Source organism: Pocillopora damicornis, chromosome 4 (genome assembly GCF_964200805.1).
Source record: "Pocillopora damicornis chromosome 4, jaPocDami1.2, whole genome shotgun sequence".
In the NCBI taxonomy this organism is placed as follows: domain Eukaryota; kingdom Metazoa; phylum Cnidaria; class Anthozoa; order Scleractinia; family Pocilloporidae; genus Pocillopora; species Pocillopora damicornis.
In genome coordinates this window covers 28104535-28122543 of record NC_142673.1, presented here as the reverse complement: position 1 = coordinate 28122543, position 18009 = coordinate 28104535, and the positions used below count along the sequence as shown (strand labels likewise).

The 18009-nt window shown below is 38.6% G+C and overlaps 2 protein-coding genes across 2 annotated transcripts; both read left to right on the top strand.

Annotated features, from left to right (window-relative positions):
- Positions 1 to 2465: 2465 nt before the first annotated feature.
- LOC113683024 (lumican-like) lies at positions 2466 to 4112 on the top strand. Its single transcript, XM_089202893.1, has 4 exons — positions 2466 to 2736; positions 2997 to 3071; positions 3358 to 3429; positions 4043 to 4112. The coding sequence occupies exons 1-4, from the start codon at positions 2669 to 2671 to the stop codon at positions 4110 to 4112; spliced, it is 285 nt and encodes a 94-aa protein (XP_089059019.1). The 5' UTR covers positions 2466 to 2668.
- Positions 4113 to 6956: 2844 nt separating this feature from the next.
- Positions 6957 to 10983, top strand: LOC149047545 (cysteine repeat modular protein A-like). The gene is made up of 3 exons (XM_089202892.1): positions 6957 to 7293; positions 7616 to 9130; positions 9950 to 10983. Exons 1-3 carry the CDS (start codon positions 7194 to 7196, stop codon positions 10102 to 10104), a joined length of 1770 nt encoding a protein of 589 aa, XP_089059018.1. The 5' UTR covers positions 6957 to 7193; the 3' UTR covers positions 10105 to 10983.
- Positions 10984 to 18009: the final 7026 nt, after the last annotated feature.

Genomic DNA, 18009 nt, shown 5'->3' with positions numbered 1-18009 from the left:
GCTCTTTCAATAAAAATCTTGACTACTGAGATATGACTTAGCAGTCTGGGAGCAAATGTCATAAAATAAGGTCCCGTGTGAAGTTCGTGCTGAAAGCAAGCACCTAGTGTAAAAGTGTTCATTAGGTCCTACTAAACATGAAAAGTTTTGGTGCCAGCTTTGCCACTTGCTCAGACGGCTTTTAAGGGGGGGGGGGGGGGTTAAATTCTGACCCATGAAATCCAGCGTGAAAACGAGGCTAAAACACGTAATTCCTCATAACTTTGTTAATAACAGACAAAAATACACCAGACTTGCTCACATGATTGGGCATGATCCTCCCTGTTGGTTTATGCTAATTTACATAGGTCACGTGACCTTACGCATGAAAGCGAGGCTGAAACACATAATTTACTATAAATTTGTCAAAAAAAATCCTTATCATGCCAAATTTGCTCACCTTAGTCAGTTAGACATCTTGCATCGATTGGTGCCACTTTGAAGTGTCACGTGACCCCATACATGGAAATGAGGCTGGATTGCAAAACACGCCAAAGGTGAACACATCATCCAGGACAATAGTGTTGACTCATTGTAATTCATATTAATGCTGTATGTATAGCATTTGAATGAAAAAAATAAAAGCTAAAAAGCTGCAATGATTATGTATTTCGTGTGGCTTATATGACTTTATTATGAGCGATTTCTACAATCCTATTTCGCAATGGGAGACAAGTCGTTGTGGCATGGGGAACGGAATGTGAGGCAACGCACAGAGACGTCAGGCATTTACGAAGTACACAAGAAGAAGCCGACACGAAGATTATTTTACATGCTCTGGATGCCTCTGCTCAAGGTGCTACCCAACTATCTATATATTCTCCTGACACTGATGTTCTTGTTTTGGCTCTCCGACGGTATCCAGATTTGTGCTCCAACCCTTGCTTTGTTACTGGAACCGGCAGTAGTCGTAGAGTTATCAACTTGAAGTCAATCGCAGACGCCCTTGGGCCCACTAAGACGGCTGCGCTGCCAGCGTTTCATGCGTTGACCGGAGCAGATGTTACTGGGAGTTTCTCTGGAAAGGGAAAAGCCATTTGTTGGGATGAGTTTGATAACACCAGCACTCCTATCTTGCAAGCTCTTGCTAACCTCGGTTGTGGGGAACAGCCAGATGACGGCACAAGACGTGGAGTGGAACAGCTGGTTTGTCGGATGTACCAACCAAAGACAGACATCAAAACTGTCAAAGCCCTCAGATGGTCCCTCTTTAAGAAAAATCAAGCTGAGTCTGAGAGGTTGCCGCCCACACAAGCTGCTCTCCATGCTCCATGAAGCCATACTGAGAGCGCACTACCAGCTTCTTGTTTGGAACAACGATCATGTAGCAAACCCGGTGTTGCCCTCACCAGAAGGCTATGGATGGCAAGATGAAGATGGAAAGTGGGTACCAGTCATGAAAAATCTTCCACCAGCTCCAGAGGCAATTATACAGCTTGTCCGATGCAAGTGCGCCAAGTCCCTTGCTCTAACAACCGTTGTCGGTGTCAAAAAGCCGGACTTGTCTGTACTGATCTCTGTCTGTGCTCTGAAGATTGCCAGAACGAGTATGCTGAAAGTGATGATGAGTATGATGAAGACGAAGTCGAACAGGAAATTCCATAGGAATGGACAACAGAACAATGTATATAGATATTCAGTAATACTTTCATGACTGTATATATAAAACAGCAGTGGTCGCTATTTTCATTTTCTGCCCTTGTTCCAATATACATGCGAAAATGAATACATGGAACCAGTATCATAAGTTGGCAAAATTATTGATTATGTGTACAAGATAAATTCTCAAATGGAGCCTCCGCAGTATTTGCTTTATCCGTCTTGTCCCTGTGCTATGGGCCATAGGACAATGATTAGTTGAAGTTTTTATATCTGAAATCGGATAACCAGATATGTATCTGCCTAGTAGTTGTTAATACATTTGGCAGGACAAATGCCATCCTACACGATGCTACCAGATATATCCAGCCTCGTTTCCATGTATGGGGTCACGTGACACTACAAAGTGGCACCAATCGATGCAAGATGTCTAACTGACTAAGGTGAGCAAGTTTGGCATGATAAGGATTTTTTTTGACAAATTTATAGTGAATTATGTGTTTCAGCCTCGCTTTCATGCGTAAGGTCACGTGACCTATGTTAATTAACATAAACCAACAGGGAGGATCATGCCCAATCATGTGAGCAAGTCTGGTGTATTTTCGTCTGTTATTAACAAAGTTATGAGGAATTATGTGTTTTAGCCTCGTTTCCATGCTAGATTTCATGGATCAGAATTTAACCCCCCTTAAAAGCCGTCTGAGCAAGTTGCAAAGCTGGCACCAAAACTTTTCATGTTTAGTAGGTCCTAATGAACACTTTTACACTAGGTGCTTGCTTTCAGCACGAACTTCACACGGGACCACATTTGCTCCCAGACTATAGGAATGTTGTTGGTACTTTGGCGGAAAAAAGCAAAAACAAAAAAACAAAAAAACAAAACGGCATTGAAAGTGACAGAGAATTCATTAGTGATAGACTTGTCTCATAAATCCGCTGTCAGAACTTTTCATATTTACATTGTTTGGCAGTTTCCCCTACTCTTTCCTTCACTTCAAACTATTTCTCGACTTTTTTTTTCCACAGTTCCATGAGTGGGTGCCACCTTGAAGATATCGAAAATGGAACATTTAAAGCCATGCAAAATCTTACAGAACTGTGAGTAAATTTTTTCTTAGATATTATTATTATTGATTTTTCAGATGTCCGAGCGATCGATTATGCGCGATATGTATCGTGAGAAAAGCGGTCTTAAAGATATATTTACATAATTAACTACATCAAGAAATTTTGTGTTATGTTCTGTTATGCAAACACTTCTCTTGACGTTTGACTTAGGCAGTCTTAGCAGGTTTATTTTGCCGAAACTTTTCTAATCCCGACCAGCCACAAGTTATTATACATTTGTCCGTTTTTAGTGATCTGTCCTTCAATAAGCTGAATCATATACACAAGGGTACAGTAGAAGGACTTACGGATCAGCTCACAAATCTGTAAGTAAATCGTCGTTAAGGAACACCGTTCTTTGCATAATAATAAGAACTTACTAAAAATAACTTTTCAAGAGACCTCGATCGTTTCTATGGACAGTGGTCTAAACCTCGGATAGCACTTATGGTACTCGCCCTATTTATTTCACATTTGAATAGATAGGCTGATTGACTTTCATATGCATCAATGCAAAGCAGAGGCAATACGACCCTTCTTCCCCCCTTCCCCCTCGCCTCCACACAAAAAAAGGAGGAAAAGAATGATTTTGACTCTTCTAACAACTGATAGGTTCCTTCACGGAAACGAATTAGAGACCATAGGTGATGGAACGTTTAAACAGTTTAAAGTTCTCAATCGATGGTAAGTGAGACTCCAAGTGCAAGATAAGCAGATACTTTAAACCTGAAACACTTATATTAATATCAATAGGATATGAACAATTTTTTTTTTACGGCCATGTGGCCCTAAAGGCATCTCGCCCGAAGTCATGTTGCCCTAAATCCTGAGTCATGTCACCCAGTTTTTTTTCAATCACAAGTAAAAACATCAACATGACATATATTGCTTTGTTCGACGCTTGATCAGGAGTAGCGCTAAATAGTCGTAAATTCACAATCAAACGCAGAAGATTAAATAATGTATGACAGGAAAAAGAGGAAGGAAAAAAAGATACTGAAGAAATGACACATTTTTCTGATTCGACATGACAGCTTGAAGTGGGTTAAGTTTCAACGTATTTCGGTAAATATGTCATGAATTAAAAACATCCGGAATTCTGCTATTTTAAAAGTTATCTTTGAGTTTGCACTGAAACCGTTTTGCCATGTTTTAGATACTATATCCTGTAGCTCCTTGTTTGTTGACCATATATGATCGAGGCCCTGAGAAGGACATTGCTTATTGCTAAGAGAAACACGATAGCGTACTGTTCATTTGCTTTTTTTTTCTGTTGTTGTTTGTACGACTTCTACAGCATTCTTCGAGAGAACAAACTAACATCTGTACCAGATTTGAAAGGTCCTAAGGTTATTGTACTTCTGTAAGTACGGTGCGCCGATCAATTCTTAGCTTCAAATCCCCCCCCCCCCCTTCCTTCCCTCCTGGCCACCTGGCCATCCACTGTCATTTGACCGTTGTCAGTGCCCAATGGAGTAGGGAAACCTTGCCTTGCTGGGGTGGGCAATTTGAACTGGAAGTGTTGAGTCTTTCGTGTGGAATACAAGTGTTCAATCTTTAAACTATGGAGGTGCACGTTTTGGGTAAATAGTTCACTTTTGCGAGCGAATTGCTTAGAAGAAAAGATGTACGAAGTGTAGGCTTTAAAGATTGGTCAATATGTAGAAAGTCTTGGTTGCTGTGCAAAAAAAATAAGTGGGCATTTCAACATAACTTTTGCTCCGGGAGCGGGAATTTGAACGAACTAATCTTCAGAAGTTCAAAACCCGGGGGTGCCTGGGGAGGATGTTGAAGCTTCCATTCATTGACGCATAACCTTGTAATACGTACTATTCTTAAATTGCAATAACTGTTATGATTTGATAAGATAAGAAATGATTACACAGCCTCCAGAGATTACAAACTGGTTTATAATCTCTGAACACCCTTTAACGACAACTGGTAAAGATGGTTATTGTAACATTTCCTTCTATTGCAAACAAAAAACTACTCCGTGTTTTTGGTTTGTACATTTTCGTGACTTTAATCATCCTTGCATGATCAAATTCCATTTATTTGGAGACAGTAAGTCTTCTCAAAAGCTTATCACAGGGTGCCACAAATGGAGACTAGGTTCAGTTCAAGGTGAGCGTCGATTCAGAAGATCTTCAACAGTACACAACTATGACGTGTTCAAATGATTCTAATTGGAAGACTTCGCTCAAGTATCAAAGGTAGTACAAGGAAGAAAATTCAAATAAGTTTTCAAAATTTTTTGAAGTTTTTGTTGTGCTTTTTGCAGGCAATTAAATAAGAATCGGATCAAAGATATATCAAGAATTGCAACATCTGGAATCAAACACCTCTTTGAGCTGTAAGTATACAAGTGACTTTCTGTGAGCAGAAGTTTCCAATTTGTTTCATGCAGTAAATTCTTGTGATCAGATTCATTGGTGCAAGCGTGATCCATATTCCCAGTCCGTGCCGATGCCATGCCTGTTTGCATTACAGCGTAGTAGATCGAATTTCCTCTTACAGAAAATTCAAACGTGCGCCATGAATATCTTACAAAACAAATTGGTTCAAACGTCAGCTACGACATAAAGCACGCGCAAAGATCTGTCAGCAACCAAGAACCTACAGTTGACACCGACCTTTTTTTCGTGCATTCAATATTTCCTGCGTGCTTCATATCATTGTGAATGCACGCTGGTACAAGAAACAATATCTATGGCAATAAGGTTTATCTTTCCTCAAATTTAGGTGCAATAATTATATTATTTCTTACGTTTTAGAACATCATTTTGGACTTTTGACGTCGAGTAGTTTTCGGAGATAAAGTTAGCGAGATTCGTCGAAAGCAATAACGTTAATAAAAAGTAAAAGATGCAAAATTCAGGTTTTCAAAAGATCAAGAGCGCAATTTGGAGTAGATGAGTGGGCAGTTTTCAGGCTTTATTCCTAATAATATACATGAAGAAATTACTTAGTTCTGATTGGTTAAGATAAATGCAGTTTTCAGGTATTTCAGTGCAGAAGAGGGTTAATTCAGTGCAGAGAAGTATAACAAACCAGACATTCTGATTGGTCAGTAAACAAAGAAACTCATAGACAGCCAATCAAGTGCGAGCCTTGGATTTCGCAACATTTGGATACGCTGAAAATTTGCGAGCAAAACAATGGTCGGCAGGTTTTCTTTCGCCACCGCAACAACAATACAGTAGCTGAGAAACAGCTCTAACAACGAAAACACTGTAAAAAGCACTGCTCTTTGGTTGTAGGTTTGGAAAAAGTGGTGTTCGGAGAAGGAAATCGAAAGTTACGAGCCGACCCAGCTTAACACTTAACTCGAGCGATTTTACGCCAAAACTAAACACAAACATGGTTAAACCTCGCAAACGACATTTCATCGAAAGTGATTCGGACATAGACTGAACAATTCCTTGAACTATGTAGCCGGACATTGAACTTTTTTGCACCTTAAAGATGTGAAAACATCTTGGTGTATTATTGTTTTTATTGTACGCGGTTGTTATGACCGAACGCACAAAGTCACTTGCATGGTTTGAGTAAATTATTTTCGCACTTGAAGTGTGCGCTTTGCTTCTGCATGATTATGATAAGCTATTTTTTTTTCATGTAAATTATTAATACGTAATTAAATGATTTTTTTGATTCTCGTGCAATGTTGAATATATAAGCACCTGTTAATTTTTTCAAAGACCACAAATTGCATTCGCCCTACGGGCTCGTGCAATTTTGCTAGTCTTTGAAAAAATTTTACAGGTGCTTATTTATTTCAAATTGCACTCGAAATCATGTGATTATCTATACGAATTGCACGTGAATGATTCTTTATTACCTATAACATAATAATTACGCAAAAGCAAACAGCTTATCACGTGCAAAACTGATTCACTCATAATTTGCAAATGCTCTTGTGTTTCAGTTACGTTCTTTTAATAGAAGAGGTCTCAAGCTTGGTCACTCCGAGTGCTAGTATCCTAACTTAAATTTTCTCTCTATCCCATTGTCGCTTCATTTGCTCTCGTTTTTAAAGTATTCATCCCTGCCTTCTTTTTTTCATTAGTTGGTTCTGCGTGTAAAGTGAGCTGGTGCCTGTAGGGCCACCGTCAATAAGACCGGTTTTCACTCATAATCAGTTTTATGTCGTTGCATCCTTCTTACATAATATCTGGTGGCTACCGTTTCATTTCCGTTGTGGTTTCATTTCCTGTTTTACTTACGTTGCGTGTCACGTGACAATTTCACGTTCTTTGAAATTTTGGAGAGAGTTTTACCTTCGTGTAAATGTTTTAGTTCGCAAAACAGTTTTTTAACGTGATTGTGATTGTGATCGTGATTGCGTTATTGCGATTACCCTTTTTCTTGTACGTTATCTTGTAACGCTACAAACGCATTAAAGGCGAAAGCTACATATCTTCACAGGTGGTTTTTATCAGGATGAAATGGGACAAGTTGATTGCAAAAGATGCAGCATTGGTACATTTGTTTCTGAAACGCGACATCCTGGGACAAGTCCTACCGACTGTGTGGCATGTCCATACGGTAACTGATGTTTTGTCTCTGAGACACTCTTGAAATTTTTCACCATGAAAACTTCTCCCTGCATGACATTCCATGTGTGGTTCATAGCGTTGCAGAAAAAAAGAAAAACTTTTCTCCTCAATCCAAAATGGAAACGGCTGGCAAATTAATTTCTCGTTAGTTTGAGTACCGCTGGACGCCATTTTGCGTCCGAAAGTAGAACCTATCCTTGGAGCTAATTCCTAACTAACTGTAAGCGGTTTGATGAGTTGAATTTATTTTAAAGGTTGGTTTTGCGCCTTTGTACCAAATAATGTGAATACACTATTTACCTAAATTGCAGGTACTCTCTCCAACGAGACTGCGGAATATCGAGCATGCAGATGTCTTCAAAACTTTTATCGGTTGGATCGTTTTGGTCCGTGCTCAGCATGTCCACCACACGGTTTTGTTTGTGGGAACGATACAGCAATACTTGCTCCTAACTTCTTTTGGAAATGGTCAAATCAGTCTGAAAAGGAATTCTTTAAATGTTTTGTTAATAACATCCACTCTTCTAAACCAGATTACGACACGTCATATTCTACGTTTAATACTTTACTTCCAAAGCCACTCAAATGTCCTTATGCCAAGTCTTGCGAGGGTGGAATCGACTCTGAATGCCACCATGGATATAAAGGAGTTTTGTGTGCAACCTGCTCTAAAGGCTTTTACTTCCGATTTCACACTTGCTTGAAATGTCCTCGGTTAACTGTAACAGTTACTTCTTCCATCTTGGTAATTTCTCTTTTTGTTGCTGTGTTTCTAATAGTTCTTTGGGGTGACTCCAAACGTGCAGAGAATAACCGGACAGTTGCAGATGTCGTCATGTCGTGCTTTAAGATTGTGCTTGGTTTTTACCAAGTCATTGCTGGAATTTTCTCGGCATTAGCGAAAGTCCAGTGGCCAGTCATTTTGATCTCAACGGAGAAGGTTCTAAAAGTGTTTGAAGGGAACATCTTGCAGTTTGCGCCACTAAGCTGCATTCATTCTTCCCTGGGTCTCGATGAGCTCAGAAAGTTCACAGTGATCGTTGCTTTAAATGTCCTACTTGTCGGCTTGATTTTCCTTTATCTTTTCTTTAAAAGACGCTACATTATAAACAAAACCGACCGTGCTGAAAGCCAAAAAATGAGGGAAATTAGGAGTTTGAAGAAATCTTGCTATCGGAACATTTTCCTATTGTTGTTAACGACCTACCCCACGACGAGCAAGTCGATTATTCAAATTCTACCTCTTCCCGGTGCGTGTGTAGAAACGTGTTTCTCAAACGAAAAGCTCGACTGTATCTTCCTACTGAGAGCCGACTACTCTATCCAGTGTTTCACTCCTCGCCACAGCTTGTATTGGCTCATGGCCTCTATTCTGGCATTATATCCCGTAGGATTTCCACTTTTGGCTTTGTTTCTCACTTACAAATATCGGGAGTCCCATGAAAACGAAACAGTTTCTTTCGGGCTCAGAGTGTTCTTTGAAAACTACAAGAAGAAATTTTGGTTTTGGGAGGTCATAGAGATGTACCGCAAACTGATATTGATCTCATTGATTTTCCCATTTGGATCTAAAAGCCTTCCTCAAATCGGTCTCACAGTTCTGACAGTCAGCGTCTTTGGAGTGCTCTACACCGTATTCCGACCAATCAAGGACAAGTTTGAAGACCGCCTACAAACATTTGTACTTTGGATAATTTTCTTTGACGTTTGTCTGGGTGCAGTTTACACAAACTGGGATGAGAGTCAAGGAGAGGACAAGAACGACTCCATCTTTGTAAATGTCCTGTTCGTGATCCTTAACGCCTCTGTATTGTTATTTGCCATTGGTAAGTCGTTTTATCGATCAATTTAACTTTACATTCACGTATATTAAAAGTGCAAATAGCAATTACCGGGAAGTTTTAAGGGAGTGGGATGTCTAAATGTCGCGTCTGTGCAATTGAGCATCATATGTTGTGTATATTTAGGCATTTCCACTTTGCTTTTTCATATTGCTTCATATTTTGTCATTCCGTTCTTAGTTATGTTATCACCGAAAACTAAATGCTTTGTATTCTTAGAGCAAGTACTTTGGAGAAAATCTTGCATTTCACTGTATAAAAGCAATTAATGCAACATAGCTGGCACTCTTCAGTAGAAAGCTTTGTAGTTATCGTTTGTCATACAACCTAATTGGATTAGTGAATAATATTAGTTACTCAGATCACTAAGTTGTCCTCAGTTATTCAAGCAGCCAGCACGAAAACTGTCCATATATATCTTGCTTGAGAGTCATGCCTTATCAAATACCAAGAAAAGGCCTCAGTGAATATAATAAGTTCCTATTTTATACATACTGAGATTAACACTGTGAAGTACTATTGTTCGTGTCTCTGATTGGACGAAAGATGTATTCTCACAATCGTTCACTTCCCTTCTTTGAAATGGGTCGGTCATTAAGAAAAAATGATGAGAATGCACTCCTTCCCGTAGCCTTAGAAAAGTCAAGAAGAATTGTTATTTAAAAAAGTCAGAGTACGAGTTATTGGGAAATTTTGGTTAACCCTAACCCTAAGAGGTTTCTCGTTAACACTTTATATAAAAGTACAAATGTTATTGAAAAATTGATAATTATGCTATTCTGTTCTTATCTTTTACTGCGTCAGGAAAGGGAATATCACATGTGAAGTTATTTCGCAAGTACTTTACCGTCTGCCCGATGAGACGTTTCAATTTCCTTCGCCAAGGACTGGCGCTTCTTAAGAATAAAGCGGTCACCACAACACCTGAAGAATCATGCTTGATCGAGGATGGCACCTAAGAGCCTCGCCGATATATCTTATCTATACCGTTGTAACATATCTCGCAAAAAACAATAATAACAACAAGAACAACACCAATAACAGAAACATAATTGAGGGGGTTTACCTTGGACGGCTTGATAACTTCTTTTAACGCTCATGATTAAGCTTTCACACCCCCCTAGCCTCGGCAACTCAACGGCTTTTGACTGTCGTCCGTGCCCTAGGGGTGTGGAATTTGAACCTTGCCTGACTGGGTTGGGAATTTGGGACGGAAGTGTTTTGTCTTTCCATCGAAATACAAGCGTTATATCTTGAAATATCGAGGTGCTTAAATCTAAAGAATTAACTTTCGTGAGCGAAACTGAATAAGAAGAAAAGGTGTGGATCTTAAGGTATTAAAGCTGAGTCAATGTGCAGAAAGTCACAGTCGCCGATCTTGCCTCTTACCAGAAAAAATTGAACATCAAATCCGGCACTTGGTTAGGGCATTTGAACGCAATTCAGACTGACCCCACATACGGGAATTTGAACAAATCAGTCTTTAAAAGTTCAAATGGCCGAGGTTTTCCCCGGGTAGGGGGGATGTTGAAGCTTCATTACATAGACTGAACTGCCAATTGGTTAGCCTTCGTAATTACTGAGTTGGGTTTTAAAAAGGAAACACTTGTGTTCTCGCAAGGAGGCCACTCGATGGAAGGTTCCAATGGGGTAATGGCTTTGACGGCTAACAGCCAAAAAGTTTGGTCAATGTACTACTAACGGTTAATATCTCTCCATTGCAATCACCAGAATTTTTTTTTTTTTCACGATTTTCTTTTTTTAAGGCTAACGGTTAAAATTTGTCAGTACTTTGGCATAATGCCTGGCTGATTTTTTTGGCCTTTGTACGGCTATCGGTTTACCTCGCAGCCCTTCCCTGCATCTAAGCAGTTCGGAAAGCTGCAAAACTCTGGAACAAAAATCGAAAGTATCTATCGGCTTTTTGAAGCCCTTCTTTTCCATCGTTGACGAAAATCGACAAATTTTTGAAACGTCTGGAATGTTTGACATTTTCCGTATCTGTTAGCAAGGAACGAGTTGCCAGTAATCAGATCCTCTTGTTAGCGTAACCTTGTTTTGACGTAATAATACACGATTTGATGAGAATGCATCGCTTTTTCGCTGCCATTTTATCACAAATGGATTTATGTAATGTTGATGCAAGGGAAGCGTACGCTTTGTGTAATTAATCATGAAACATCTAATAAAATATACCGATTATCCTCTCGTCTTGCGTAGGGTTTATTGTGAAATTGACATCACGCAATGGTCTCAAATATCACAAAATTAATGGCTCATTTACATTTACACGTACGTGGGAGACCCCAGGTATGTGAGGTTACCTGAGTATTGGGGGGAAGGGGGAAGGGGAAGGGGGGGGGGAAACCGGGCTGTCCCTATAATCTCTTAATTTATCTTGATCATGTTGACATGATAGATGGGGTGACCCGCCTAGGCGGGTTGCCCAGTCTGTTGGTAAGGGTAACCCTGTCATCCGGGGTGACAATTTGCATTGTAAAAGTCTCAAGGTGAGGCAACCCGCTTGTCCTCTATGAGCCACCGTAGAAACACGGGTGTTTTAAAACTTTTTACATTTCCGAGCCGTCCCACGCAGAGCTAAAACGTTAAAACACTATTTTTTACGTCCTGTTAGCAATGAAACCTCGACAACGATCTAATTACGTTTTTACTTTGAACTCAACACTACATTCACATATAACACAGAAGTGAAGACATTGTACCGTCAGAAACGGTAAACGCATGGCGAAATGATGGCGAAAATCTAAAAAGGACGATAAAATATTGACGTTTTTTGGCAATTTTTCACCACCGCTGTTAAACTCCTTAAGAGCCCATGATTGTAAATATCGAGAATCGCTAGCCAGGCTAAAAAAAATCGAAAAATTCTGATAATTTGCCTGGAAAACCCTTTAAGGGAGATATATTCAAAAAAATTATTTCAGAGTTTGAAAAGTCAAATGTGTCCGAGGAAATGGGGAAAACGAAAATTCGGGTTTTTACCTAATTAATTATGCAAAAAATTCAGTAAAATTGACCAACTTTAGTGTGCTAGTACAGAGGAAGGATGTTTCGTAAGGGATCGGGGGTGTTTTTACTTCAAAATATAATTCATTTGATCTTTATTTATGGTTTTTTTAGGGGATTTGGTTTGATTTTAAAATTTAAATGATTTTTTAACAAAGTACTCTCAAACACTTGTTTTAAAAAGCGAAAAATCGAGCAACTTCAAGCTTTCAAAACGCGTCTTGGTATGTGAGAAATCATGTCAAACTGCATGCTGGCACAAAGTTTGGTCCTTATAAAAAAATAATTTGAAATAAAAAATTTGGGTAAATCAGAAAAGTGCCGGCAAAATAAAAGAGTTTGTGACGCACTGTGGCTAAGGTCAGGAATTTGCATGATGCAAATCAGTTGTAGAAATCGTACTTGAGAGCTACGAAGTAAACAAGATAGTTAAAGATGGTTAAAAAACTCTTTGATATGGAAATGATATGAGATTATAGAATAAAAAATTCGTAGACGTTGCTGAAGAGGGCTGTAAATTGATGTGTAGATACGAAATTTTCTGTTAATTTGAATTGCAGAAGACTGTTATTGTTGACACGCTATTTCAACAGCACTACTGACACCTAAATATAGATAAGAGCCACCTTATAGTTTACCATTTTTGTTGACTAGCTGTTTATTATCGACATCATTCTAAGTTGAATAGCTACGTTTTCTGCAACTGCGATAATATTTCTTTTGAAATATCTTGGATATCTTGGAAAAAGTTATGTGAGTAAACAAAGTCACGCAACACCGCAAGCTTCTGCTGTGTAGCTTTTCACCTCAAGATAACAGCCCGACTAATTTCATGCTATTTACTCTTATCTTTTTCGGAAAAATGGCCACATTTCTGTCTTGTCGAATTGAAAGACTGTACTAGGGATCAAGTGTTTCCATGTCCAAAAGAGGGCTGCACGCATAGTTTCAGTTCCAACGGCACTCTTCTCCAGAAAAGCATCTCGCGTTAGGAACATGCACAAAGACGGTTGAAAGGGAGACACTTCTTGATAAAGCGAAGGTTAAATATGCTGCAAGGCTCGAGGAAGGTTCAAGTTCCGTGCCAACTACTCCTCTACCTCCTGAAACTTGTCTTCGTGGCACTGGTATCTAATACCGCCTGAAGGCTTCGCTTTAAAACAAGTATAGAAAGTTTACCGGTTTAACGAAAAGTAACGAGAGTACCTGACCGCTAGATTTACCATCGGACAAGAAAGCGGCAAGAAGGTCGACGCGGAAATTGTTGCAACAGAAACGAGAAGAGGAAAGGGATTGAACGGGGAACACTTGTTCAGTGTCTCTGAGTTTTTGACAACTCAACGAGTAGCTTCATTTTTTTCCAGAATGACAGCAAAAGTTAAATAGCAGACAGCCCCCTGCGCTCAAGCTGTAACTGGGCAAGATCTGGTTGCGATGGAGGAATAATTTAATTTGTCAAATACTAAGGAGTCTATTTTTTAGCAGTTAAATGTAACTCATCCTATTCATTACCAACAGTACAACTTCTGTTCCATGGTCGAGAATAACACACTCAAAACTCTCAAACTTGCAATCTTAAAATTCCTTTGCGAGAGTTTCAATCTTGCGTTACCACCTGGGCTTGATCAGAGGAAAAGACATCTTACATCGCTCCGCTCGAAGACCTTGTTAGATGCTGCTCTTACAGTGCAGTTTAAAAGGCAAATGGCAAAAGGCTGCTTCAAAAAATTGAGTTTTATATGAACGTTGATATAAAACAGGAGCCATGGAGCATATTTTGGATCGGAGGAGCTATAGTAGTTCCCACGTAATGTAAGCTCATTGGCACCAACTTAATAATAATAATGTTTATTTCTTATATTGCGCAGTCTAGCGTGCGATAAAGATATGATCGAGTGCGCATTACAACACTAAAATCTTAAAGTAATAAATGGCTAGTCCAGATAATGATAATAATAATAATAATAATAATTTACAATTTTCGGAAAACAATAAAAGTAAAATATGAGTTAATAAAAGAACTAATAAAAAGCTAATTTAAAAAGATGTGTCTTTAGTAAAACTTTAAAAATGTTCAATGATTGACATTGTCTAATTTCTAGAGGTAGTCGATTCCATACTTTGGGCGCAGCATTTTCAAACGCCCTATCCCCGAGTGTCTTTTTTGTTCTATAGGTATTGTCCATTAGGAGTATGCCCCGGTATGATCTCAACTGATACCGCGAGCTCTCTTTGATTTTTATCAAGTCTGAAAGATATTGTGGTGCGACGCCGTAGATACATTTGTGAACTAGCATTGCTATCTTGAATTCTATTCTGTGGGTAACCGGAAGCCAGTGCAGATTGATCAGGGATGGTGTGATAGGATCATACCTAGATATAGTACATACCAGCCGAGCACCTGCGTTCTGCAGGCGTTGCAGCTTACCAAGATGACCAGCGGGCGTACCATATAATAGACCGTTACAATAGTCTAATCGTGACATTATAATAGCCTGTACAATGGACTTCCTATTATCATATGATAAATACTTTCTAATACGCCGGATGCTATGTAGATGGTAATAAATATTCTGACATATGCTGTTAATATGTGTGGTCATATTCATGTTTGCATCAAACCAAGCACCCAGGTTTCTAACAGAGTAAACCGCAGAAACCTTTACCTTACCTACTTGCAAGTCACTGCAATGGGGGTATGCTCCCCCTTATCTATGAGGGTCCTGGGGCCTCCTCTCCTAGGAGGGCCTCCTTTTGTCTGTTTCTTATTACGCCTTTCTTAGTACAGAAAGACTGCTGACAGGATGTCCTGAGGTATGCTCCCCCGGCAAATTTTGAAATCTAGAGCTTCTGGGCCCGGTTGTTCAAAACTGCGATTAGCGCTAATCCACGATTAAATAGGCTAATCGCCGATTAAATTTAAGTCGCCGATTAGTTTCTGTTGTTCAAAGCCCGATTATTCCTAACCTTCGATCAAACCAAGGGTTGAATCTAACCATGCTCGCTAGGTGGATTAAATCCTTAATCGGCAGATTAAAAAATAAAAATCACAACATGGCTGACTTGTTGTATGGTTGTGTTGGTGTTGATGGGCGAAGAAAAAGGAAGCAAAGAGAGTTTAGGAGCATCAGTTTCACGATAGATGGATATACAGACGAGGAATTAAGAGCAAGGTATCGCTTTGGAAAGGAGTCTATAGAGTATATTATATATATGTAAAAGAAAATAAGAAAGAAACAAAGTCTAAAGTCCGTTAATTTTCACTTTGCTTTGTGTTTGTTAGCGAAGTATACATTTTATGCAAGGTATGGACTCCCCCGAACCCATCAGAAGCCAGTTTAAAAATAATAAACACGTTCAGTGACACACCGTCATTTACTGGGTTACAGGGGTTTGAAACAGGTAAGTTTATAAATGGAAACATTATTGTAATACCTCTCAATGTCCATACCTTGCATAAAATGTATACTTCGCTAACAAACACAAAGCAAAGTGAAAATTAACGGACTTTAGACTTTTGTTTCTTTCTTATTTTCTTTTACATATATATAATATACTCTATAGACTCCTTTCCAAAGCGATACCTTGCTCTTAATTCTTCGTCTGTATATCCATCTATCGTGAAACCGATGCTCCTAAACTCTCTTTGCTTCTCTATGACTTACGCAAATCAAACAGAACTTAATCTAGTGCTCATTAGTGCCAAGAAAAAGTTAATAACAACTGAATGGCCAGAAAACAATTACTGTGATAAAACAGAAAAAATTAATGGGAATAGAAGCTAAGGATGATAATTAGGGCAAAAAGCCAGGAACTCAAGGAGGCTTGAAACTCGCTCATGTCAATAAATCGATTACCTTTAAAAATGGTGGAATTGCTGTCAATTTATCTGAGTAAGTGAACACGTGAGTTTCTAGAAGAAAGCAAACAAGTAGATCAGGAAAGGGTACAGAAAAACAGCATCAACAACAATAGCAGCATGAGGTCGAAATAAGTCATCAGCTCAAAATTAATGCTTTTTTCTTCTAGTACAACTGACATTTTAAGACATGACTTTTCTCAGAGAATGTTTATTTACAAAAAGATCTCAAAAAATCAATTTTTGATTCCAACAAGAATACTTTGAATTTTGTCCAGACGTTCTTTTGGAGATAAACAGTAAGTGGTTTGACTGACACGAAATCCATCCTGGGGTCTTATGATACAACATAACGAATTGGCTTGTATATATATCTAAATTTTCAAATTTCACGATTCGTGAGAAGCCGTGCCTGTCACAGCAGCATGCCACCATCAGGAAACAGCGATGGCCTAAATATTTTCAAGGTGTGGATAGATCTAAAGGGAAAGCCTTTATTTTGATGCTAGAGTCCTAATTTGAATGGAGGAAAAGAAAAACTTTGTGTATTCGAGTATTTGCAAAAAAAGGGAGTGTTTTATGAAACAGGTCTCACTTGAAAATCATCCATCAATCTTCAAATGGCCTGAAATCAACCTTTCACCGTTAGTAGTTAAGATATCCCCCCCTCCAATTGAGATCCTCTGTTTTCACACATCGTCGTTCTTTTGGCAAGACAAGAGATTGAGTGCAGAGCTGCTTATCGACCATACGAAGCCATTACGCATGTCTACTCTAAAACGACTGGCGATTATAGATGAGTATTTTGTGCAAATCCAACTTCAAATTGTAGAAATTTAGATATTTTTACTCCATTCAGTTTGAGTGAAAGAAAGTTTTACTTTGTCTCATTTTTTCATCAAGTAAGAAAATCTAGAACCCTTAAAATTTTTGAACAGCATTGAAGTTTTGTCTTATTTCTAACCAGTAGAAACTGGTCTTTTTTTTTTTTTTTACAGTGAATGACAATAATGAGAATGCATATTTATAACAAGTTACGAGATTTCAATTCATGTATGTGTTTCATGTATCTCAGCATTCATATGTCGAAGGCTTTAGTTTTCTCCACATTATAAGATACAAAGCTCGTTTTTGGAGTTACACATACACTATACTTGTTCTTTGGTTTGCAATTAATGTGTAAATTACATTCACCATACTTGTGTACACCTATTTTTGAAGTATGTCACTTTGCTTTGCTAGGAATAGTAGGATGTACATGTCCTTACCAGAATCACAGTTCCTTGAGTGGGGAATACTGTAATGCAGTTCACTCTTTATGTGCACTAATTACATCCTTGTAGTAACCAAAACTCATTCAATAGTGGTAGACAACAGCATATGCTCAAATTTTATTTGTTTTATTGGAGTTTCTCTTGTTAACAAAGTGAGTTTTCCCTTTCATGTGTTTAAAGGATGGTGTGACTTTTCATTAACAGGTCATAAGATACGTTTTACTGAAAAAGAAAAAAAAATGATTTTTAAGTGAACTTTCTTGATTCTGGCAAATTTTTACATGTGCCAGTTAAAAGTTTCTATGGACAAAAGATTGTGTTATACATGGAATAAGGTTATATATTTATGAAATGACTTGTACAGCTCTAAACAATTTTTAATGGAACATATTAGACCAGAATCCCTCTATGAGGGATGTACATGACGGCCAGACCAATGCTGGAAAAAAATTGTACATTCCAAGATGGAAGAAATGTAAATAGAAGGAGATGGAGCAGAAGTTGCATATTCTCCACACTTTTCTCTGCACATCACAATGGTATTAACAAGAAGAATTTGGTAAAGAATCAAGAGCTTCAGTTTGTACTTGGTGATCATTTCTTTTTTGTTCATTATTTAGTGGAGATACTGTAATGAGGAATTAAATACTTGTCTCTGTTGAAAGGGGTTGAAAGGTGTAAATGAGTTTAGTTGGGCCAGATCT